This window comes from Andrographis paniculata, unplaced genomic scaffold (assembly GCF_009805555.1).
Source record: "Andrographis paniculata isolate CXL003 unplaced genomic scaffold, ASM980555v1 Contig54END, whole genome shotgun sequence".
NCBI classification, from domain to species: Eukaryota; Viridiplantae; Streptophyta; class Magnoliopsida; order Lamiales; family Acanthaceae; genus Andrographis; species Andrographis paniculata.
This window is the reverse complement of record NW_026137589.1, coordinates 4883666-4902352: the sequence shown is the minus strand read 5'-3', so window position 1 is coordinate 4902352 and position 18687 is coordinate 4883666. Positions and strand designations below refer to the sequence as shown.

General features: G+C 34.7%; 4 protein-coding genes across 4 annotated transcripts; 3 read left to right on the top strand and 1 right to left on the bottom strand.

Moving 5' to 3' along the window:
• The first annotated feature begins 75 nt into the window (after positions 1-75).
• On the top strand, positions 76-1636 carry LOC127255725 (probable glutathione peroxidase 2). The gene is made up of 6 exons (XM_051281418.1): positions 76-272; positions 450-526; positions 658-719; positions 807-922; positions 1101-1268; positions 1399-1636. The coding sequence occupies exons 1-6, from the start codon at positions 126-128 to the stop codon at positions 1426-1428; spliced, it is 600 nt and encodes a 199-aa protein (XP_051137375.1). The 5' UTR covers positions 76-125; the 3' UTR covers positions 1429-1636.
• An 896-nt stretch (positions 1637-2532) lies between these two features.
• On the top strand, positions 2533-4162 carry LOC127255811 (UDP-glycosyltransferase 83A1-like). Its single transcript, XM_051281553.1, has 2 exons — positions 2533-3138; positions 3264-4162. Exons 1-2 carry the CDS (start codon positions 2613-2615, stop codon positions 4148-4150), a joined length of 1413 nt encoding a protein of 470 aa, XP_051137510.1. The 5' UTR covers positions 2533-2612; the 3' UTR covers positions 4151-4162.
• A 7814-nt stretch (positions 4163-11976) lies between these two features.
• Positions 11977-14157, bottom strand: LOC127255812 (protein S-acyltransferase 11). The gene is made up of 5 exons (XM_051281554.1): positions 13903-14157; positions 13656-13773; positions 13211-13436; positions 12823-13121; positions 11977-12754 (listed from the first exon to the last, which is right to left on the bottom strand). Exons 2-5 carry the CDS (start codon positions 13710-13712, stop codon positions 12275-12277), a joined length of 1062 nt encoding a protein of 353 aa, XP_051137511.1. The 5' UTR covers positions 13713-13773; positions 13903-14157; the 3' UTR covers positions 11977-12274.
• A 1197-nt stretch (positions 14158-15354) lies between these two features.
• On the top strand, positions 15355-17627 carry LOC127255814 (putative glucose-6-phosphate 1-epimerase). Its single transcript, XM_051281557.1, has 8 exons — positions 15355-15941; positions 16031-16105; positions 16208-16264; positions 16373-16527; positions 16633-16767; positions 16842-16944; positions 17020-17119; positions 17201-17627. The coding sequence occupies exons 1-8, from the start codon at positions 15852-15854 to the stop codon at positions 17371-17373; spliced, it is 888 nt and encodes a 295-aa protein (XP_051137514.1). The 5' UTR covers positions 15355-15851; the 3' UTR covers positions 17374-17627.
• The last annotated feature ends 1060 nt before the right edge of the window (positions 17628-18687 follow it).

The following is an 18687-nucleotide window of genomic DNA, read 5'->3' as shown; positions in this document are numbered from 1 at the left end:
CATTGGGCTTTGGCATTTAAAACGCCGTTACCCATTTATCACCGTATTTGGCAAGTACGGACCGTTATAGATCACTATAGTGTCTTCCATGGCGTCTGAGAGGCGAGATCCTTTTCCTGTAATCCATGAAGAGAACGGCGTTTCTATTAAGACCGGTACAGTGGGTATCTATTCTAGTCCTCGTTCTGGCCGTTTGGGTGTATTACGGTCGCCGTGGCGTCGAGGATATGGCTGCAGAAGCGTCTAATTCGATTTACGAGCTCACCGTGAAGGTATTGTATAGAGTTCGTAGTGGATTTGCGATTGGCAATTTTGTTATCGTTTTTGGTTAATATATGCTCCAAATTTGAGATCAGCCTCGTTAGAAACCGTTGATTGCTTTCATCGTTTCTCGAATGTATTGCTGCGTTTTCGTTTAATGTGTTGTGATGAATTAAGCTTTGAATCAGGACATCCATGGAAATGATGTGCCCTTGAACAATTATGCTGGGAAGGTTCTTCTGATTGTTAATGTTGCCTCTAAATGGTACCGTAACCGTTCCTCTATAGTGTATCAATGATATGAAATGCTTAGGCCTTCATGTTGCTATTTTCATTGTGACTCACAAGTATGATATGATTATGATCCTTATGTTCTGCTTTCTTCTTCGTCTTTAGCGGTTTGACACAATCAAATTACAAAGAGTTGAATAGTTTGTATGACCAGTACAAAGATCAAGGTTTGTGTTTCATCAACAAGCCACAATTAAATACTATTTTTCGTTGAAATGCCTCCTGTGTCAATGCGTGTTGTGTTGGGGCCTCAGGTTTTGAAATACTAGCCTTTCCTTGCAATCAGTTTTTGCAAGAACGGGGGACGAATGAAGAAATTAAGGAGACTGTATGCACTAGGTTTAAAGCTGAATTCCCAATTTTCGACAAGGTATTCCTTTCTTATTGTCTCATTGTGTTGATCCATTATGTTCCCCTTCCTGCCATGGTTGTCGATAAATGAAATGCTAATTGTATCACTTGCTCTGTTTGTTGATGTTTATGGTGCTTTTTACGCCTCCAACTCTTGAATTGTGACAGTGTTGTTTGGGGATGAATTGTGTTTTTAGGTTGATGTCAATGGAAAGAATGCGTCGCCGTTGTACAAGTTCTTGAAGTCACAAAAAGCCGGTCTGTTGCTCAATGCTATCAAATGGAACTTCACAAAGTTTCTGATAAGCAGATCAGGGAAAGTCGTGGCAAGATATGGTCCATATACATCTCCAAATTCGATTGAGGTAGGACATGCTCTTGAATTCTTCCTCATATAATCACATTGTCATTGCAAGTGTTGTATCGAAATGCAAATAATGCTGTACTGGATTTTCTGAAATTTATTTATATGATTATGTGTGCTTATTCTTGCAGAAAGACATACAGAATCTCCTTGCTGAATGAGACTGTAATGATCGTGTTGGAAACATTAGGTAGCTGAAGTTTCTTTGCTCGAATTTTCAATTGAAACCCATGACTCGGAATGCTCTTTCAACCAAGTTATGTAGCACAAGTGAAGAAGAATAAGATCTTGAGCTGCCATGAATAATTTCCATGTTCTTCTTCATTTATAGAACCTCATCTAAATTATTCGAACTTTCTTTCATTTTTATCGTCTTTTCATACATTTTCATGTAAATATGTTGTACATAAGCACGGTAACTAAAAAAATTATGGTAAAAACAGCAAATGTCTTTCAGTTAAAAAAATTCAGATAAGGCAAACAAAACATGTCTGGTTTTATGAAGCAGCTTCATTCACAAGTGATATTCTCTATATGTTTAACTCAAAAAGTTAAAAAGACATTTTGGCTTTTTCAAAATTCTTGGCTCTAATTTTTGTAAATATTAGTTTGGATGCTTTAAACAAGACAATTGGACAAAGACAAAAAGGTCGATGATCCCAAACTCGAACAACATTTATGGGAATCTAAATCCAGTACCTCAACGAGTCTGTCAAACATATGTCGATTATATCTAATAAATTTTTATTTTATTTTATTTTATTTTTGGCAAGAACTTGTGAAGCATGTTTCACCAAGTTTCAAAGCTACAAACAAATTAACCGATTGGTGGGGCTCTCTTTGATGTGTCCAACTCTCGTTTGTAGCATTGAATGTGTCAATAAATTCTTCTTACAAAAATTAAACTAATAATTCAATTCCATGTGACTTCTACGAATGAAATTGAGATATATAAGTTTCGAAATCGAAATTATTTCCAACACGACAAAATTAGCAATGCTAAACTATCATACCTAAAATTCGGTTGGATTTAACCGTCATCGCATGTTATTGGTTCTATAAGGATGGCCCGGTGATGTCGAGATGAACTTGTGCCATGAGATCATAGGTTCAAACTCGACACCTTCAGGTATTGTTTGTCACACATAATTTCGTCTAGTATGTATTGCCTTATCGAATCTAAATTGAAGATTATTAGATTCGATGGAAATTTTACCCTTTTCCGATAAAAAAAACAAAAACAAAAACAAAAACAAAATTCAGGAGATCTATAAATACCCCTAATCTAGCACAGAATATGTACATATAGAATCAGAATATCTAATTAATTAATAAATTATTATCCATGGGTGTGTCTGAAGGTGAAGGTGGTGGTGCAGCTGGTCATATCGTGGCGGTGCCGTTCCCTGCTCAGGGCCACGTGAAGCCTCTCCTGAAACTGTGCAGACAGATAGTGAGGCGATCAAGAGGAGGAATTAAGGTAACCTTCGTCAACATCGAATCCATACATTCCAGAATCATTGCCAGCAGTTCTCAGGCGGCTGAGAAGGAAGACGACAACATCGTACTGACCTCCATCCCAGATGGCGGGAGGCCTGGCGAAGATCAAAATGACATTTGTAGCCTTCTGGAAAGTCTCAGGTCCTCCATGCCCGCTTCCGTCGCTGATTTGATTCACCGAATCAACACTAATTCAAATAATAATAATAATGTTACCTGTGTCATTGCTGATATTACAATTGGCTGGATTCTGGACACCGGCCGGAAGTTTGGGGCTGAGGCGGTTATCTTCTCGCCGCCGTCGGCGGCGTCCCTGATCCCCATTCTGCAAATTCCGACACTCCTCGAACAAGGGAAGCTGGATTCCAATGGTAATATATGCACTGGTATATCATTATTAAAGTACTACAATAATCAATTTAAAATGTCTAATTATTTACAGCACAGAAGCCCTAATTCAATGAACTGATGAGATGTCTGTTTTCTTGCATTTAAGGAACCCTGAAGGCAGGCGAAGTCATCACGCTGTCGGAAGACATACTCGCCTGGAAACAAAACGACCTGCCCTGGAGCGCTCCGGTGGACCTGAAAACCCAAAGAATCTTCTTCGAATGCTCTGTAAGAGCGGAGAAAGCTGCCAGGGAAGCCAAGTGGCTGCTAACCAACACGTGCTACGAAATCGAGCCGTCGGCCTGCGACCTGTGTCCGAACGTGCTTCCGATCGGGCCGTTGCTAGATTCCGACAGGATCAAATCTTCAGCCAATTTCCATCCAGCGGACGAGGTCTGTCTGTCGTGGCTGGACACGAAACCGCCTGGATCAGTGATCTACGTTTCATTCGGCAGTCTGGCGGTGTTCTCGCTGGAGCAGCTCGACGAGCTCGCGATCGGGCTCGAGCTTTCCGGGAGGGCTTTTCTGTGGGTGGCCCGGCCCGACCTGGCAAACGGGTCGCCGGTTGTGTATCCTGAGGGGTTTTTGGAGAGGATTAAGGGTGTCGGGAAGATTGTGGGATGGACAGATCAAGAAAGGGTGCTTTCGCATCCATCGACGGCCTGTTTCTTGTCGCACTGCGGATGGAATTCGACGATGGAAGGTTTGATCGCCGGCGTGCCGTTTCTGTGCTGGCCGTACTTTGCCGACCAGGCTCATAACCAGAATTATGTCTGCGATAAATGGGGGGTGGGGTTGAGGATTGAAGCCGACAAGAATGGGGTCAGAAGCAGGCATGAAATCAGATACAAGATTGATGAGGTGTTCTCTAATGGCGGACTGAGATTGAGGGAGAATGCAATCAAACTCAAGAAAATGTGTGCAGACAGCGTGGAGGCTGGAGGGTCTTCCTATAACAATTTCGACAAATTTCTTGCCTGTCTGAATAAATAGTTGCAGTTAAAATTGAGGGGGAAGAATAATAACAATAATAATAAAAATATTTTCGATCATTTAAACTTATGTTTTTTTTTTTTTCTAATTTTCATAAAAAATATTTATTTCTTTTTTTAAATTAGAAAATACTACTTTTTATTGTTTTTTAATATAAAAAAAAAATCATTTTTACTTTTGTTTAAAAATATATATATATATATATGTGTGTGTGTGTGTGTCAGGTCAATATACATATTTATACATAAAGGAGTAACAATTAAGATATATATATACATATTTATGTCTTAAAGGTTATGTTGGGCCAGTTTTCTAATATGGGCCAAATTTGTTTTTTGTGTATTGGGCTTAGATTGCCAACACAACTTATTATATATTTTTTATTGTGTATTTTTAATTAATATTACATATCTCCCAACAATAATAATTATGAACATCTTACAATACAAACGAATAAGAGTTGTTTCCTTATATGTGGTAAAAAAAATAATAATAGTGCTTTGAACTGAAGTTACTTTTAATATAAAAAAATAAAAGAATTCAATTGCACAAAAAGAGAAGAATATTATAGATAATCAATTATTATATTTATTTTTATTACTAATTTGGAGAGCTCTCAAATCGCAACGAAGGGTGTGATGAAAACAACGGTGTTGAAGACGAAAGAGAAAACTTGACAAAAGAATATAGTATCAAAAATAAATTTTAGTACAGCATAAAATATATTGAAAATAACTAGTATATATTTTTTATTCCTACAAATTTAATTTTCTCAATTTCTCTCTGTATAAAAATAAATGAATTAATTAATTATCTAAAATTGATTGAGTTTAAAAGTGTGGCGATCCCTCAAGTTGATCCAAAGTCAGCATCAATAATTCCAACTTAATTATTGCAAGAAGAAGACAGAACATGGAAACAAATATTCAAGAATTCCAGGCTTATTAGTTGCCAACACTAATAATTATGTACCCAATTCATAGTAATTTGACTTTATTCAAGTATTAGTTTTATTTTCTTAATATTGTTGCATTGCATTCTAGTGCAAAAATACTAATACATAATCTTTCTTTTATCATACTAAATATTTTTTCTTATAAATCATTCTAGATGGACAACTTTATTGAATAAAAAAAGATCATGTGTACCCTAATATTATAACAGATCTAAATTAATTATCCTTAATATTTGGTTCTATTTTTAAAAGTCCATATCATTCTTTTATAGATAAACCTATTTTAACTTTCATTCAAAATATTTACATTGATCAACCATTTCATTTCAATTGTACTTTTTTTTTTCTCAAAATATTACCAAACGAAATTACACACCATGTTGAGTTTATACTATTAACTTATTGAGACCCTATATTAGATGATAAATGCTTTTCTTTTACCCTAAATTTCTACTTCCCAAAAAATTACTTCAAATATATTTCTCAAGTTCTAAAATACCCTTTTTTTTTTTTTTTTTTTTTTTTTTTTTTTAGGGATCTTTTGGAAAATGATGGGTAGGGTTATTTTATGATCCATTAATTAAACGAAAGACCACTCTAGCAGCTTCCCAATCCTTTCCATCATTGCAAACTTTTTTCTGTCCAAATAATTTTTAGGGTTTCGTTCAAAGATTCTGAAAATCTGAGATTGAAGTGATGTGTGTGACCTTTTGATATGTTAATAATAATATCTGTGTAAAAGGGTAGTAAATGATAGAACTGACGTTCTATCAACTTATTCGATATGTTCCCTTACGTTTAATTTATTACCAAATAAATTTGTAAAGAGTAATATATTAATTTCCTGTCTTTATTTTTATGTTTATCATCAACGCTTCAACTTTATTCCCTTTAAATTAGTTAGTTCAATAAATTATAGTCGCTGTAATTTAATTGAATGATCAACAAAAGAAATATAACAATGTTGAACAAATTACAAATTTATAAATCTAAATGAAGGAATCTTTCAAGAACAATGTATTTAATAATTCAAATTCAAGTTCAAAGATTCATATAAAATAAAATTACACACACATTTGTAGGTGTGTATTTTATAATTTTAAAGGAAGCACTTTTAATTTCACTTGGATAATTGCAAATTTGCAATACAAATGCAAAAGTAAAACATAAAAAAAGTCAAATCTGGGAACTTGTTGCACACCTCAGCAGTTAGCAAAGCCCAAGAAACCATTAATATTATGGCCGAATTAATAGAGGCTGTTTTTTCTTTCTGCAAACCCTAATTTCTGCAGCTGTATCTTTCTCTCTCTGATTGCATTTGCACCTGCACGTTGCTCAACATATTTCTGCAAACAAATCCAATTAAATAATAATTATCACATCAGAGAACCCAACAAAGATCTTCCCCAAGAGATTCTTAATTAAAACATCTAAGATCAAACCTTGTTAACATATAAAATGAAAAACTGATGTAATAGAACCTGTACTGCAGATAAAAATTCCTAAACCCTAAATACAACAAGAACAGGAAGATTCGAAGAGGGAAAAATGATAGGGAGCTCCCTTCAGTCCAAGAACAGGAAGTTTAAGATTCAAGTTGACTCCCACGCCATTCACTCAGTCACTGAGCAATCGATCGATCCATTAACAGCTCAGCATTTGGATGAATGATTTAGCAGCAAATTGAATCGTACCTCTCCCTATATTTGGACTGAAGAAAAGCTCTCTCTCTCTATTTCTGCCTGCAGATCATCGAAGAAAAGAAGCATTACTTGAAGCAATTCAATTCAGACATCATTAAACATAACCAGAATGTAAGGAAAGGAACAGCATAAAAAAAACTGCTTATAATATTTTAAGGAAATCCCAAACCCTTGAGGAACTCATTTAGATTCTTTTTTTTTTTTTTTTTTTCTTTAAATTAGAACAACTTGCATAAAGTCATCCATTAAACCTTTGAAAATACAGAGGGAAATAGGGAAGAACTAAACAAGAATGGCATGTTTGTCCTAAGAATGACTGCCTTTTTATAGCAAGGGGAAGGAGTGGATGGATAATTACTCCTCGCACACCATTATAGTCTGCAGATACAGTTTTAATTAAATAATAACAAAACAAACTTAGAGAGAGAGAAGGGGAGAGAGAGAGATTGGTCACAAGTTGCACAACTTTGGAGTTTTTTTTTAAAAAAAAAAGAATGTAAAACTCGAGCTGCTTCTAATTAATGACATCTAAAATGAAAAAGCAAAATGTGTTTTTTAAACACAAATGGGCTGCCAAAGGGCCTTCAAAAGAACTTATGCTGTTAAATTTTTTAATCAAATTAAGCATCCTTTTCCTTAGTGTAGCCCAATAAATCTCCACTACAATTTTCTTCGATTACTTTAATATTACCCATCCAGGAAATTGTGCATCTTCGAGAGCTCATTAAATGTAATATAAATTCAAGATTCTGTTCCCATGCTCCAAACCCTCCACCTCAAAAGTTCTCCACAGAATCCACACCACACCTATTTTCACTTCGTGTATATATGCAAAATCAATCTGTTCGCTTAGGGTTTGAATTGAAAACCCCAATCTCACTTCAAACCCTAGTTTGAGGATCATTCCACTACCACTATATATATATATATAAAGGGTTTAATAGAAAAGTTAGGTTAATCATGCTTAGGCAAAAATTTTGAATATTTGAACATTATTTAATATTTTAAAAATATCACATCAAATATTCATTATTTTTTTTTATAAAATATCAGAGTAAATTTTTATAATTTTAAAAATTCGAAAAGTATCTATCTAAACTGAATATAATTATAAACGTGCTTTCCAAACATGTCAGATCATCACGAGGGTTAGTATATAAGTATATTAATTATATATATATATAGAGAGAGAGAGAGAGAGAGAGAGAGAGACAGAACATCAGTTAAGTACAGATTTCAATTACATTGTATCAAACCAATAAACTAAGTACATGGGTATGTATGTAAGAATGTTATTAAATAGTCGAAACAAGGGTTTGTGTGCTGTAACGTAGATCAGTTTCCATATTTGGAATGAACCTCTTTAGACATAAGAACATCACATTTTGGGGCTGTTCATTTTTTTATTCACATTGCCAGGAGCTTTGGGAACAGTCCATGCATAAAAATATATATCTACATGTACTTACCCTTGGAACTACTGATTCATGCACCACTTTGTAATTGGAACTACATGGGAGTTGTTGGACTTGGACACCGTATACAATAAATCAATAAACAAATAAAACAAGATAAATTAAAGAAATTAACCTTATCTCTAAGAACCCATGCATATCAATCAAAGTTGGATTTACATTTGAAAAGATTTTATGTTAAAATAAAAAAAGTTATATATTATCTGACATAAGGGAATTAAAATCAAAGTAAAGAGTTAAAGAATCAAAATACTAATAGTAATGTTTAAAAACTGATTAATGCATAAGTGATGTGATTATTCTGAAGCATCTAAAAGGTAATCCAAAAAAAGCACTAAAATTAATTAATTGGTGATCTCCCAAGTAGTAACTAAGTTTAGTGTTTATGAATCTATTATCTTTGAAAAAAATGAAGAAGGGAATATATAGGGAAGATGATGATGAAAAATATATAAAAATAAAAATAAAAAATGGATGTCTTGTCAATCTAAAAAGGCTGTCTTGCCCTACCTCTCAAATATGTACAACTAAATGGATGTATACTTAAATCTTTACTTTACTTTACCTTCTGATCCATCAATGTAGAAATAATCAACAGTGTTTTTTTAGGCAGAAATATTTGTCCAATCACATCCTTTTCACTGCTTTGTATCCATCCATCCATCCATCACATCCAATCTATGCATCAATATGATACATCTTTTCTCCATATATTAATTGAATTAATAAATTAATTCCTAATTGTTTATTTAATAAGTGAAAACATCAATTATGTTGTGTTGGGACACATTTTCTTCAAAACAAATGCAATGTCGCCTGTAAACCTGTGGAGCCATGTGTTGCACAAAGCTGAATCTTTTATTTTAAATTTGTTACATTTTCTTGTGTGTGTGTGTGTGTGTTTTTTTTTATGTATATATATACTTTCGGTTTGATTTACATATTAGTGCAGAATGGTGTTGGTGTTTGTCACTTTACAGCTTTATTCAATTTAATAAAAAAGCTCCCTTCCATGTTTAGCAGTCTTTCATGAAATATTGAATTTTCTTAGGGACTGAGCCTGAGAAGATATGGTAGAAGAACTCTTTGCTGTGCATATCGATTTCTTGAAACTATTAATCATCATAAAAAAAAAATTAGAGTGAGAAAGATGAGAGAGAGAGAAGGTCCCTTTGAAGACGGGGGCAGAACTCAAGGGACAGCACAAGTACCAATGGAACCTCACAGACCGAAGATCAGATCAGACTTCAGAGATGTATGAGTCATTGGACAAATGGGGTTGTCCCATGAAATGATATTCAGACCAGCTGTATTTATGTCTTAATTAAGCAGCCATTAATTAATTTCATTTGTACTATTCATCGATTCAATTAAATTCAATTCAATTCGGGCAGCCATTGTTGCATTCCCCTTTTACCTGGAGGTTCTTCCTGTGATGGGATTCTGATTCTGATTCTGAAGGATCAGTTTTTGATCATCACTTGTCATCGTCACACTTTTTTACACTTCCCTTCTCTCAACCATCACTCCAACTCAAAGTTTTTTTTTTTTTTTTACACCTGGTGAAAAATTGAAACTAAATCCTGACCCTTCATCTGCCGCTGTTGTGACATTTCACAGATGTATCTTCTCCAGCTTTATCCATTTCTTCTTTAGATCTTTTCAACTATTACACGGAAACCCTACTCAAAAACCCCAATTTGTTTCACTTTTTAACAGGAATTAAAACATTTTAACCTAATTAAGGAATTCTTAAATTACAAGGAATAAAATTAAGATATGTACTAGTTAACTAGTAACGTATACATACATGGCTCATACACAATAATGCTCTAAAGTATTTAAGGAAAAAACAATGGTTTGATTATTCAATAAAAAAGTTGACAGAATTGGAATATTTATACATCATTCAATTTGTATTTTATTTTATTTTATTTTATTTTATTTATTGTCTAGTGAGAAATAATTGAAATATTTAAGTCACCTGCTGCATGATGGGCTGCACATCTGTGCACGTCCCATTTGATGTATGTAGAAAATTCCATTGAGTTTTGTCTCTTTGCAAAATTTTCCTGATAGCATTTGAGAAATTGTCACATATATAGATACGAATTTTGTTTAGCATCAATAGCCCTTCAAATCAAAAATAATAATATGCATAATATATTTTAATATATAGATATAGATCTACTCATATAACAACTGTTGTCATAACAAAAACAAATAAAATGTATGAGAAATATAAATATAATGAATTTCTACAGTGTATTAATTTTTTTGGGAGAATTTTTTGAAAGAAAATTATGAAAAGAACAAACCCTTTTGTTTAATTATTTATATAAATGAAGATGGTTAGGATGGAGACACTAGATATTGTAGGTATTTTGCATAAATATATTTTATATATTTTAAAATTAATGATAGTGTATATTTTGTGGAGTATTGTTGTATATTATCAATTGATACGTAAGTATTAATCTATGATTCAATAACAACAATACATATAAATATATATAATATATATATACTAACATAAAAAAAAATAAAATGATTTTAGTAACAATTTTAGCAAATTTCTTACTATATGTTAGCTTTTTCCCTTTTTTTTTTAATTATGAAAAACTAGTGATAATTTGATATTTTGTTCAGGATGTATACTTGATTAAAGGTGTAGTTTTTTAATTTTTTACTTTTCAATTAGTTCAAAGAAAAAACATTGATGCTTTTGAAAGTTTGATTACTATTCACTAATAATATTTTTTTAATAAAATATCAAATCAGGAAAATAAAAATATTCTCAACAAAACATCATAACAAATACTTATTATTTTTTTTTTCTCGAATTTTCTAATTTAGGTTGCTTGCAATGACAATATGCATACTATTAATTAATCAAATATCTTCATTCAAAAGCAACAATATTAAAATCAATCTGCATATATAAGATTCTGGAAATGTTTTGAAGATAATTTCTTTGATGGTTTATATAGTAATAGAAATGATAGTGGTCATTTAAGAGATATACCTAAATCCAAATCCAAATCCAAATCCAGCCTCCATCATGTAGGTATAATGCTACAAAGTTCATTTATATAATGCCAGCATAAAATTCTTCATGTCGGAAATTTTGGCATTAAAAAAGTTTGCAGTGAATTTATTTAATTTCATTCCAAATTAAAGCATATGAAGGGACATCACTCAACTTTTGACTGTTTAAGAATCAATAATATAAAATACACGAAGAAGAATATGAACACAACTTAAGCAGCTTAGATGAGATGCAAAGCTATCTACAAAAATAATAATAAATAAATAAACAAAGAAGAGCTTAGGTTAGATACTATTCAAAGTTAGAAGAAATATTATCACAATTTTTGTGAATGTCACTTCATCATTCAACTTTTAGAATTATTTATCAATAAGAAAATCACACTCAATTTAATTTCTTCTTTTTTTTTTTCTTTTTTTTTTTTCTCACTATGCATCACAAAAAAAATACTCAACTTTTACTCTTTTAAAAATTTTATAAAATTTCAAAACTAAAAAAATCTCTATATAAAGAGAAGTTTAGTTATAGTGTGTATTCATCTTTCCTCAATATCTTTTAAGTTTTTCGGTTGGGATTTTAATTATTTTTAGTAATCAAATTTAAAACTTTTAATTAAATTCCATGATTTCATACCAATCAAAATATAATCATTAAAAATATATGACAGCATCTCTTTTCAAGAACTAAATCTAAGCAAAAGAATATTACCATCTCTTTTCTCATGGGCTTTTACACAACAAAGACAACATTTCATGGGCTTCGGCCCAAAACCCCCCACATTCAGAAAAATCCCATCTTGGGCCACAGCCCAAATCAACCAAACCCCACATCACGTGCCAGTCACATGCCCAAATTTCAAAATCAAAACTTCAACAATCCACAGTATAAAACATAATCAAACCAAACCAATCCAAGCCATCATCGTACCAATCGAAGGCCTGATCATGTCTTATGCCTTTTCCTTGATTTCCAATAACTTGGCAAGTACAACGTTGGACCATGGCAAGAACACCCAAAGAACCTGACGAGGTTTCGACAGTCCCTTTCAGCCATTTCTTCACTGTCCACAGAACTCAGATGATCCAAATATGTCTTCCCAGCATATATGTAGCTGAGTTGCTGCCACAGGAGAACGCTCAGACCGATCCCGACCGATACGCTCGCGACGAACAAGTAGACGAGGACGAGCCCCCGAATCGGAAGGAACACTGCCGATCTCAAGATCGAAAGAACGATCTCCCTCACAATTCCCAGACCCACCCAGCCTGATTCGACGAACCATCGTGCTCGAATGTCCAACGGCGGCCAGACGTAGCTCGCCGAATACGACGTCATTACGGCGACATACACCGTACTGCACACCGTAGATGTCAGAAATAGGACAAACCAGCGGTGATTCGCCGCGCCAACGCAGTTCCCGATCTGCACAGAATTCGCACATGTCAAATTGTTCAAAAAACGAGAAGGTGATAGAAGCTTCCGGAACTTACGAATGGGCAGTGATGATCCATGTCCAATACGCAAGTCCCGCATGAACGGCAGTGGTGCGTTCTCGGCGATTTCGGCTTCAGACAGTACTGACAGAACGTGTAGTTCTGCAGTCCGTCTTTCTCCACCGTCGGATAGCTGCCCCAACTTATCGCCGGGGAAGCGCCAGCTGGCCGGAATGCCGCGAGGGAAAATGAAGACAACGTGGATACAGACAGCATTGCTGTTAGGACAGAGTGGAAAATGCCGCATAAGTAACTTATCGAGAACATGACAGGATACACAGCCCAGACGCCGCCACCTGCACGAACCTTTACAAATTCAAAACGCTGCAAGACATTGAAACTCTTGACAAAAACGGCGGTTGATTAGGACCGAAGAAATGCTTACATATAAAGAACAACATGAATAGAATCACAATGAAGACAAAACATCGATCGCGCAAGCGTCTCCACCGGAGATCGTTGTTGCCGATCTTTATATCGTTTTTCCTCGTTAAAGCTCCACACCAACCACATTTAAAGACACGTGCATATGAAGCAACAAGAACACGAAGCCCACATCCCCAACAGTTCGTCTCCAGACCAACATTAACGTTGTCCGAATAACTATCCTCCTGCATTACAACATGAATCGAAAAATCGAATTCGGATAACTTAAACAAGTGTGTTAACTTAAAGGGATCATCGCATCACAATTCGATACATCCATTAATAAGACATTCAATCACAAATTCAATCAACCCTTAAAACAGATACCAAAATCAAGATAATCATTCTATAGATCACGGGCAATCCCAAAACAGATACCAAAACAATAAACAATTGGGAATTACCTCCGGAACGACGTCGTATTGTGTGGAACCGGGACCGACAGAGTTCGCAAGATCCATGGTTCTTACAAAAGCCCGTTTCCTACAAATCAGTTATTTGTTCCTCCAGAAAAGCATATGCCTTAATCAGAAAAAGGGTTCACCGAATGGATAAAATTAAGTTAGCAGAACGAAGAAGAGAGGAAATAAAGTGATTAAACCTATGACACAGTTCATCTGTAAGGACCAAGAAAACATCGAGTTTCTATACCTTCGTAAAGAAGAAGACGAAAGCCGTCAAGAGAAGATAATGATGAACTGCCGATTATCGAATTCTTGTTGGAATTCCACGGCCAAGAAACGCAGTGTGTTGTAACAGGGCAAGTAGTTGAACACCGTTGGAAAGTCAAACATCCTCAAATCGGAAATTTTCAGGGATTTTATGGCAAATTGCGAATTGACCCTAAACCCCAATTCATCATCGTCAGACGTTTGCAATTTAGAGTAAATTGCGAGCAAAAAACCTAACCCCTAAATTATGTTCTTCCAAATTAATGTCCTTAATTTTAGGCGACAGAGAGTCAAATGTTGTTCAGAGGCCCAATTAAGAGTAAAATTTAGGCCCAACTATATTGAGCTTTTAGTTTAAAAGCCCAAGAAGTGAAGCCCAAGTATGTGTTTAATATTTTCTATTCTTATATTCCTTTTTCATATTCAGCTACTTTCCACGTCACCTTTTATTGATCATCAATCTTGAAAAGAAAATTTCAACACAAGTAATTATTGAATTTTCTTCTTCGCCTTTTTTTTTTTCACAATTATAAGTCAAAGGGAGAAATGAACGATTCTAAGAAAAAAAATGAAGCAATAATGGGAATGTAAATAATTTCTCAAAATTCACTCAATCTGGTTTCCATGTTATATTAACTTTAACATGTAATAATGTCAAGAGAAATAATAGTGAAATAAATTATCAGAATGGGAAAGATATAAGACAAATTATGTTCATTCAAAGTGGACCATGTATTTGCAGCTTTACAGCTTTTTAAATTATGGACCAACCCTCACCAGATTTATTATTAGTTATACATGTCCCATTTATTAAAAATAAATAAAAATAAAAATTGCCCAACTTGTTCATTAATGTGATTGAACTGTTTGCATTTTGATTCTTGAAGTATAATTCCCCAACTGAATTCTAGAGATGAAAAGTAAAAAGTACACCTTATCTCTTATTTGTCTTGAATCTATTTTTTTTATTATTATTTTTAAAATAATAATAAATATTTCAAAAAAAAAAAATATGTATAGTGTGAAATAAAACCAACAATAAAACCCATTTTCTTGTGCTAATTATGGAATTTGAAAATGATTTTTGTAAAAAGAAATTGATAAAGGTTGAATAATATTGGAAATTAAATGAACCTTTCTTACCCCCAATTTCTTAATAGAAGACTTTCCAAGACACAAGCTTTAAATATTTGAGCTCCCATAATGTCCTTTCTCATAATCTTTTTTTTTTTTTTTAAATAATAATTTCCTACAGTTAATTCAGGTAGTTAGGTTAATGACCATTTGCTGTATGTGAGATTAAAATAATAAATTTCAAAATTGAGTATCAAAATTGACTTAAATCTCACACAGTAGGATAATCCATTTCCACATCCTATGAATTGTAACAAAGGGTATCTGTTCAAGATCTGACCTTTCCATATTGCTTATTTAAGTTTTCAAGAACCAAGAAAGGGGACAGAGTCAATACCAAAATATGGACTAACTTCTGTAATAAAGGGGCTCTTCTAGTCTTCTTCAAAATTGCAGGCAGGCAGGCATGTTTATTTAAGTTCTTCTTGTGTTTCGTTTTTTACCTTACCTTGTTTAGAACAGCAAAAGGGAAACCCTTTTTAATCCCACAGTTTCTTGTTTTTGCCTAACGAAGCCAAATGCTTTGTTGTCCTTCTTTTGACGTATATACTCTGCCCCAAGTGTTGTTTTCGGACAATAAGAACTGATTTCGGGGCTGTGTCGATTTTGCCCACACAGGGAATTTATCACTACAGATTAGGGTTCTTGATTTGGGGGTTTGGGTGGTTACAATTTCGTCAAAAAATTATTACTTGGATTAGGGTTTTGTTTTGTCTGAGATTGTAAGGATTTGAAGACGATTGCTGGAGCATTCTTTCGGTTCCTTTTTTGCCCTTTGATGAATAAACCCTCGATATGGATCATCCTGCAGCAGTTGAAATCACCAAGGACGAGAATGGAATTTCACAGGTGTTGCTTCGGACATTGAAGGGAGCTTCGGCAAAGGTCAGAATTTCAGTGGATCTTGTGGTTTTTTATCATTACAGTATATTTCCTAATTCTCGAAAAAATCTGAATATTCTTCATCCTATCAGGTGAGTCTTCATGGAGGACAGATTCGTTCCTGGAAAACCGACAGGGGCGAAGAATTGCTGTTCACCAGCGCAAAGGTAAACGAACACCAACCCCTCAATTAATTTTTTACCAGTTTTCGATTTGCACTTACGAAATCAGAAAGTGATATGAACACGAATGGATAACCTTCGTAACAGTCGATTTCGAAGCCGCCGGCTTCTGTTCGAGGAGGAATTCCCATTTGTTTCCCGCAGGTTTCTAATCTAATCTTATCCAGTCCAATCCAATTAAATTTAAATTCAATGGTTGTCTGAATGTTAATTGGGTTATTGAATGTGTTCCTACTGTTAATTATGATCAAGTTTGGGAATCGTGGATCACTGGAGCAGCATGGATTTGCCAGGAACAGGTTGTGGGCCGTGGACGAAGCGCCGCCGCCTGCGGATTCCGGCAGCAAAGCGTTCGTCGACTTGGTCCTGAAATCGTCCGATGATGATCTCAAGATATGGCCCCATGGGTATGAATATATCGGGATCAGACTAATTATGTTACTCATAAAACTGTTCCATTGTTGTCTCAATGGAGTTTAGTTTTGATTCGATTTACTTCATTATTTCTGTAGTTTCGAGCTCCGGCTTCGTGTAATTCTGTCCGCCGATGGACATCTCGGGATGATATCGCGAGTCCGGAACGTCAACTGCAAGCCATTTAGTTTCACCTTCGCCTATCACACGTATTTATCCGTTTCGGACATCAGGTACAACCTTAATCAATACGCCAGGACTTAATATTTGGCATTGAACTTAATCGATAGTTTTGATTGATCGGCAGCGAGGTAAGAGTGGAGGGATTGGAGACACTCGACTACCTCGACAACCTGAACAACAAGGAACGATTCACCGAGCAAGGCGATGCCCTGACCTTTGAGTCCGAGGTAACACTCGATCCTCTCGGGTCATGTCCTAACCTTAATTCAACCAAACTGTTAATTAACATTATTCCTTCGCAGGTCGACCGAGTCTACCTCAGCTCAACGGACGCAGTCGCGGTATTCGACCACGAGAAGAAGCGCACATTCGTAATCGCAAAGGAAGGGCTTCCCGACGTCGGTAAGCAACCTTAAAAGTCCTATAAAAACGACAATGTCCGAATTTGCAAATCTTGATCTAATCTAATTTGGAAAACTGCAGTAGTTTGGAATCCATGGGAGAAGAAAGCAAGGGCAATGCCCGATTTCGGAGACGACGAGTACAAGCAAATGCTCTGCGTCGACGCTGCTGCTATCGAGAAGCCGATAACGTTGAAGCCGGGGGAGGAATGGACCGGCCGAGTCGAGATTTCGGTGATGCCGTCGATACAGTAAAGCTGCTGCCGGCGCCGGAGCTGATACAACTAACCTATTTTGCTGATTGACCGTCGATGGCGACCTTTATTTCAGAGTCGCCACAAATGATCAAATACGTGGTCAGCAGAAAGCCAATAATAATTATAATAATAATAATAATCGCAGAGGCTATTTCTGTGTATTTTGTGGAAATGGCTTCTTGTGAAGTACTTACTGCTAGTTTGATGGTTTCAATTTTTATTGTCTAATGTTTGTTTGTGTGATTGCTGCAATTCTTTTTGTCAATGGTTTTTGATATTTTTTATAAGTGTTTCGTGAAGGTGAAGTTGTGATTGCTCGGAGAAATAGTCAAGTTTTGATAGAAAAGGAAATAAAAAAAAAAAAAAATGTAATTATCAAAGCCAGGTTTCGATCCTGGGACCTGTGGGTTATGGGCCCACCACGCTTCCGCTGCGCCACTTTGATTTGTTGTAAGTTTATCATAAATTTATATATATAATTTATATTATTCTAATTTTAAATATATAATGGGCTCCAGCCGGGTCGGATAGAGGCCATGTTAACTATCCGGTCCGTGGGCTGAAACGGGCTTGGATAGAGTTGGGCCCGTTGGCACTTTAAACCTCAAATTCATAATCAATAACTGAAATTGATGAATATATATATTTTTTTTAAAAAAAGATCATATCAAAATAATCCAAATTACAAGAAAACATACCCAAAAGTTCTTTTCTTTTCAATTATTTTTTGTGATACACTGTATTTAATAATCTTGTTGAAAAGTAGAGGAGTTGAGAAAATAGCTATAGGAATGTGACAAATAACAATTTCATTATCTGACCAAATAAATAATAATAATAATAAGAATGATGATGATGAAAAGATAAAATTCCATCTTAGATGAACCAAACCTATATGGTTGAGCCACTTTCTTGTCATGTTGTACGGAAACGTGGACAATCCATATGCTGAATTTGAGCAGTGTAAGTGCAAGAACCCTAATTTGTATTTTACAAACACACAAAATAGAGAAATACCAAATCAAACACAACTATTTTATTCATACAATGTGTTGAGATAAATAGACTTAGCAAAAGGGTAGTTGCAAGAATTAAGATTGATATCCAGACATGTTTGCCTAAAGTCCCAATCCCCACCACTCAATTCTTGTCTTTACAATAAAATTTAATGAATAGAGACCCTCCCAAAATTGACATAAATATTAATACATAATAATACACACACATACGTATTTTTATTATATTCTTTTTAATTATTCTCAACACTAGCAAAAATCCCACTATACCTAATGCATCAATAAATTTTGATGTA

Coding starts and splice junctions, on each gene's coding strand:
- LOC127255725 (XM_051281418.1), top strand. CDS start 126: ATGAAGAGAACGGCGTTTCTATTAAGACCGGTACAGTGGGTATCTATT. Junction 527..657: donor GTTAATGTTGCCTCTAAATG/GTACCGTAACCG, acceptor CTTCGTCTTTAG/CGGTTTGACACAATCAAATT. Junction 1,269..1,398: donor CATCTCCAAATTCGATTGAG/GTAGGACATGCT, acceptor TTATTCTTGCAG/AAAGACATACAGAATCTCCT.
- LOC127255811 (XM_051281553.1), top strand. CDS start 2,613: ATGGGTGTGTCTGAAGGTGAAGGTGGTGGTGCAGCTGGTCATATCGTG. Junction 3,139..3,263: donor AGGGAAGCTGGATTCCAATG/GTAATATATGCA, acceptor CTTGCATTTAAG/GAACCCTGAAGGCAGGCGAA.
- LOC127255812 (XM_051281554.1), bottom strand. CDS start 13,712: ATGGATCTTGCGAACTCTGTCGGTCCCGGTTCCACACAATACGACGTC. Junction 13,437..13,655: donor AATACGACGTCGTTCCGGAG/GTAATTCCCAAT, acceptor GTTGTAATGCAG/GAGGATAGTTATTCGGACAA. Junction 12,755..12,822: donor TGGATCATCACTGCCCATTC/GTAAGTTCCGGA, acceptor AATTCTGTGCAG/ATCGGGAACTGCGTTGGCGC.
- LOC127255814 (XM_051281557.1), top strand. CDS start 15,852: ATGGATCATCCTGCAGCAGTTGAAATCACCAAGGACGAGAATGGAATT. Junction 16,106..16,207: donor TGCTGTTCACCAGCGCAAAG/GTAAACGAACAC, acceptor CCTTCGTAACAG/TCGATTTCGAAGCCGCCGGC. Junction 16,528..16,632: donor CTCAAGATATGGCCCCATGG/GTATGAATATAT, acceptor TTATTTCTGTAG/TTTCGAGCTCCGGCTTCGTG.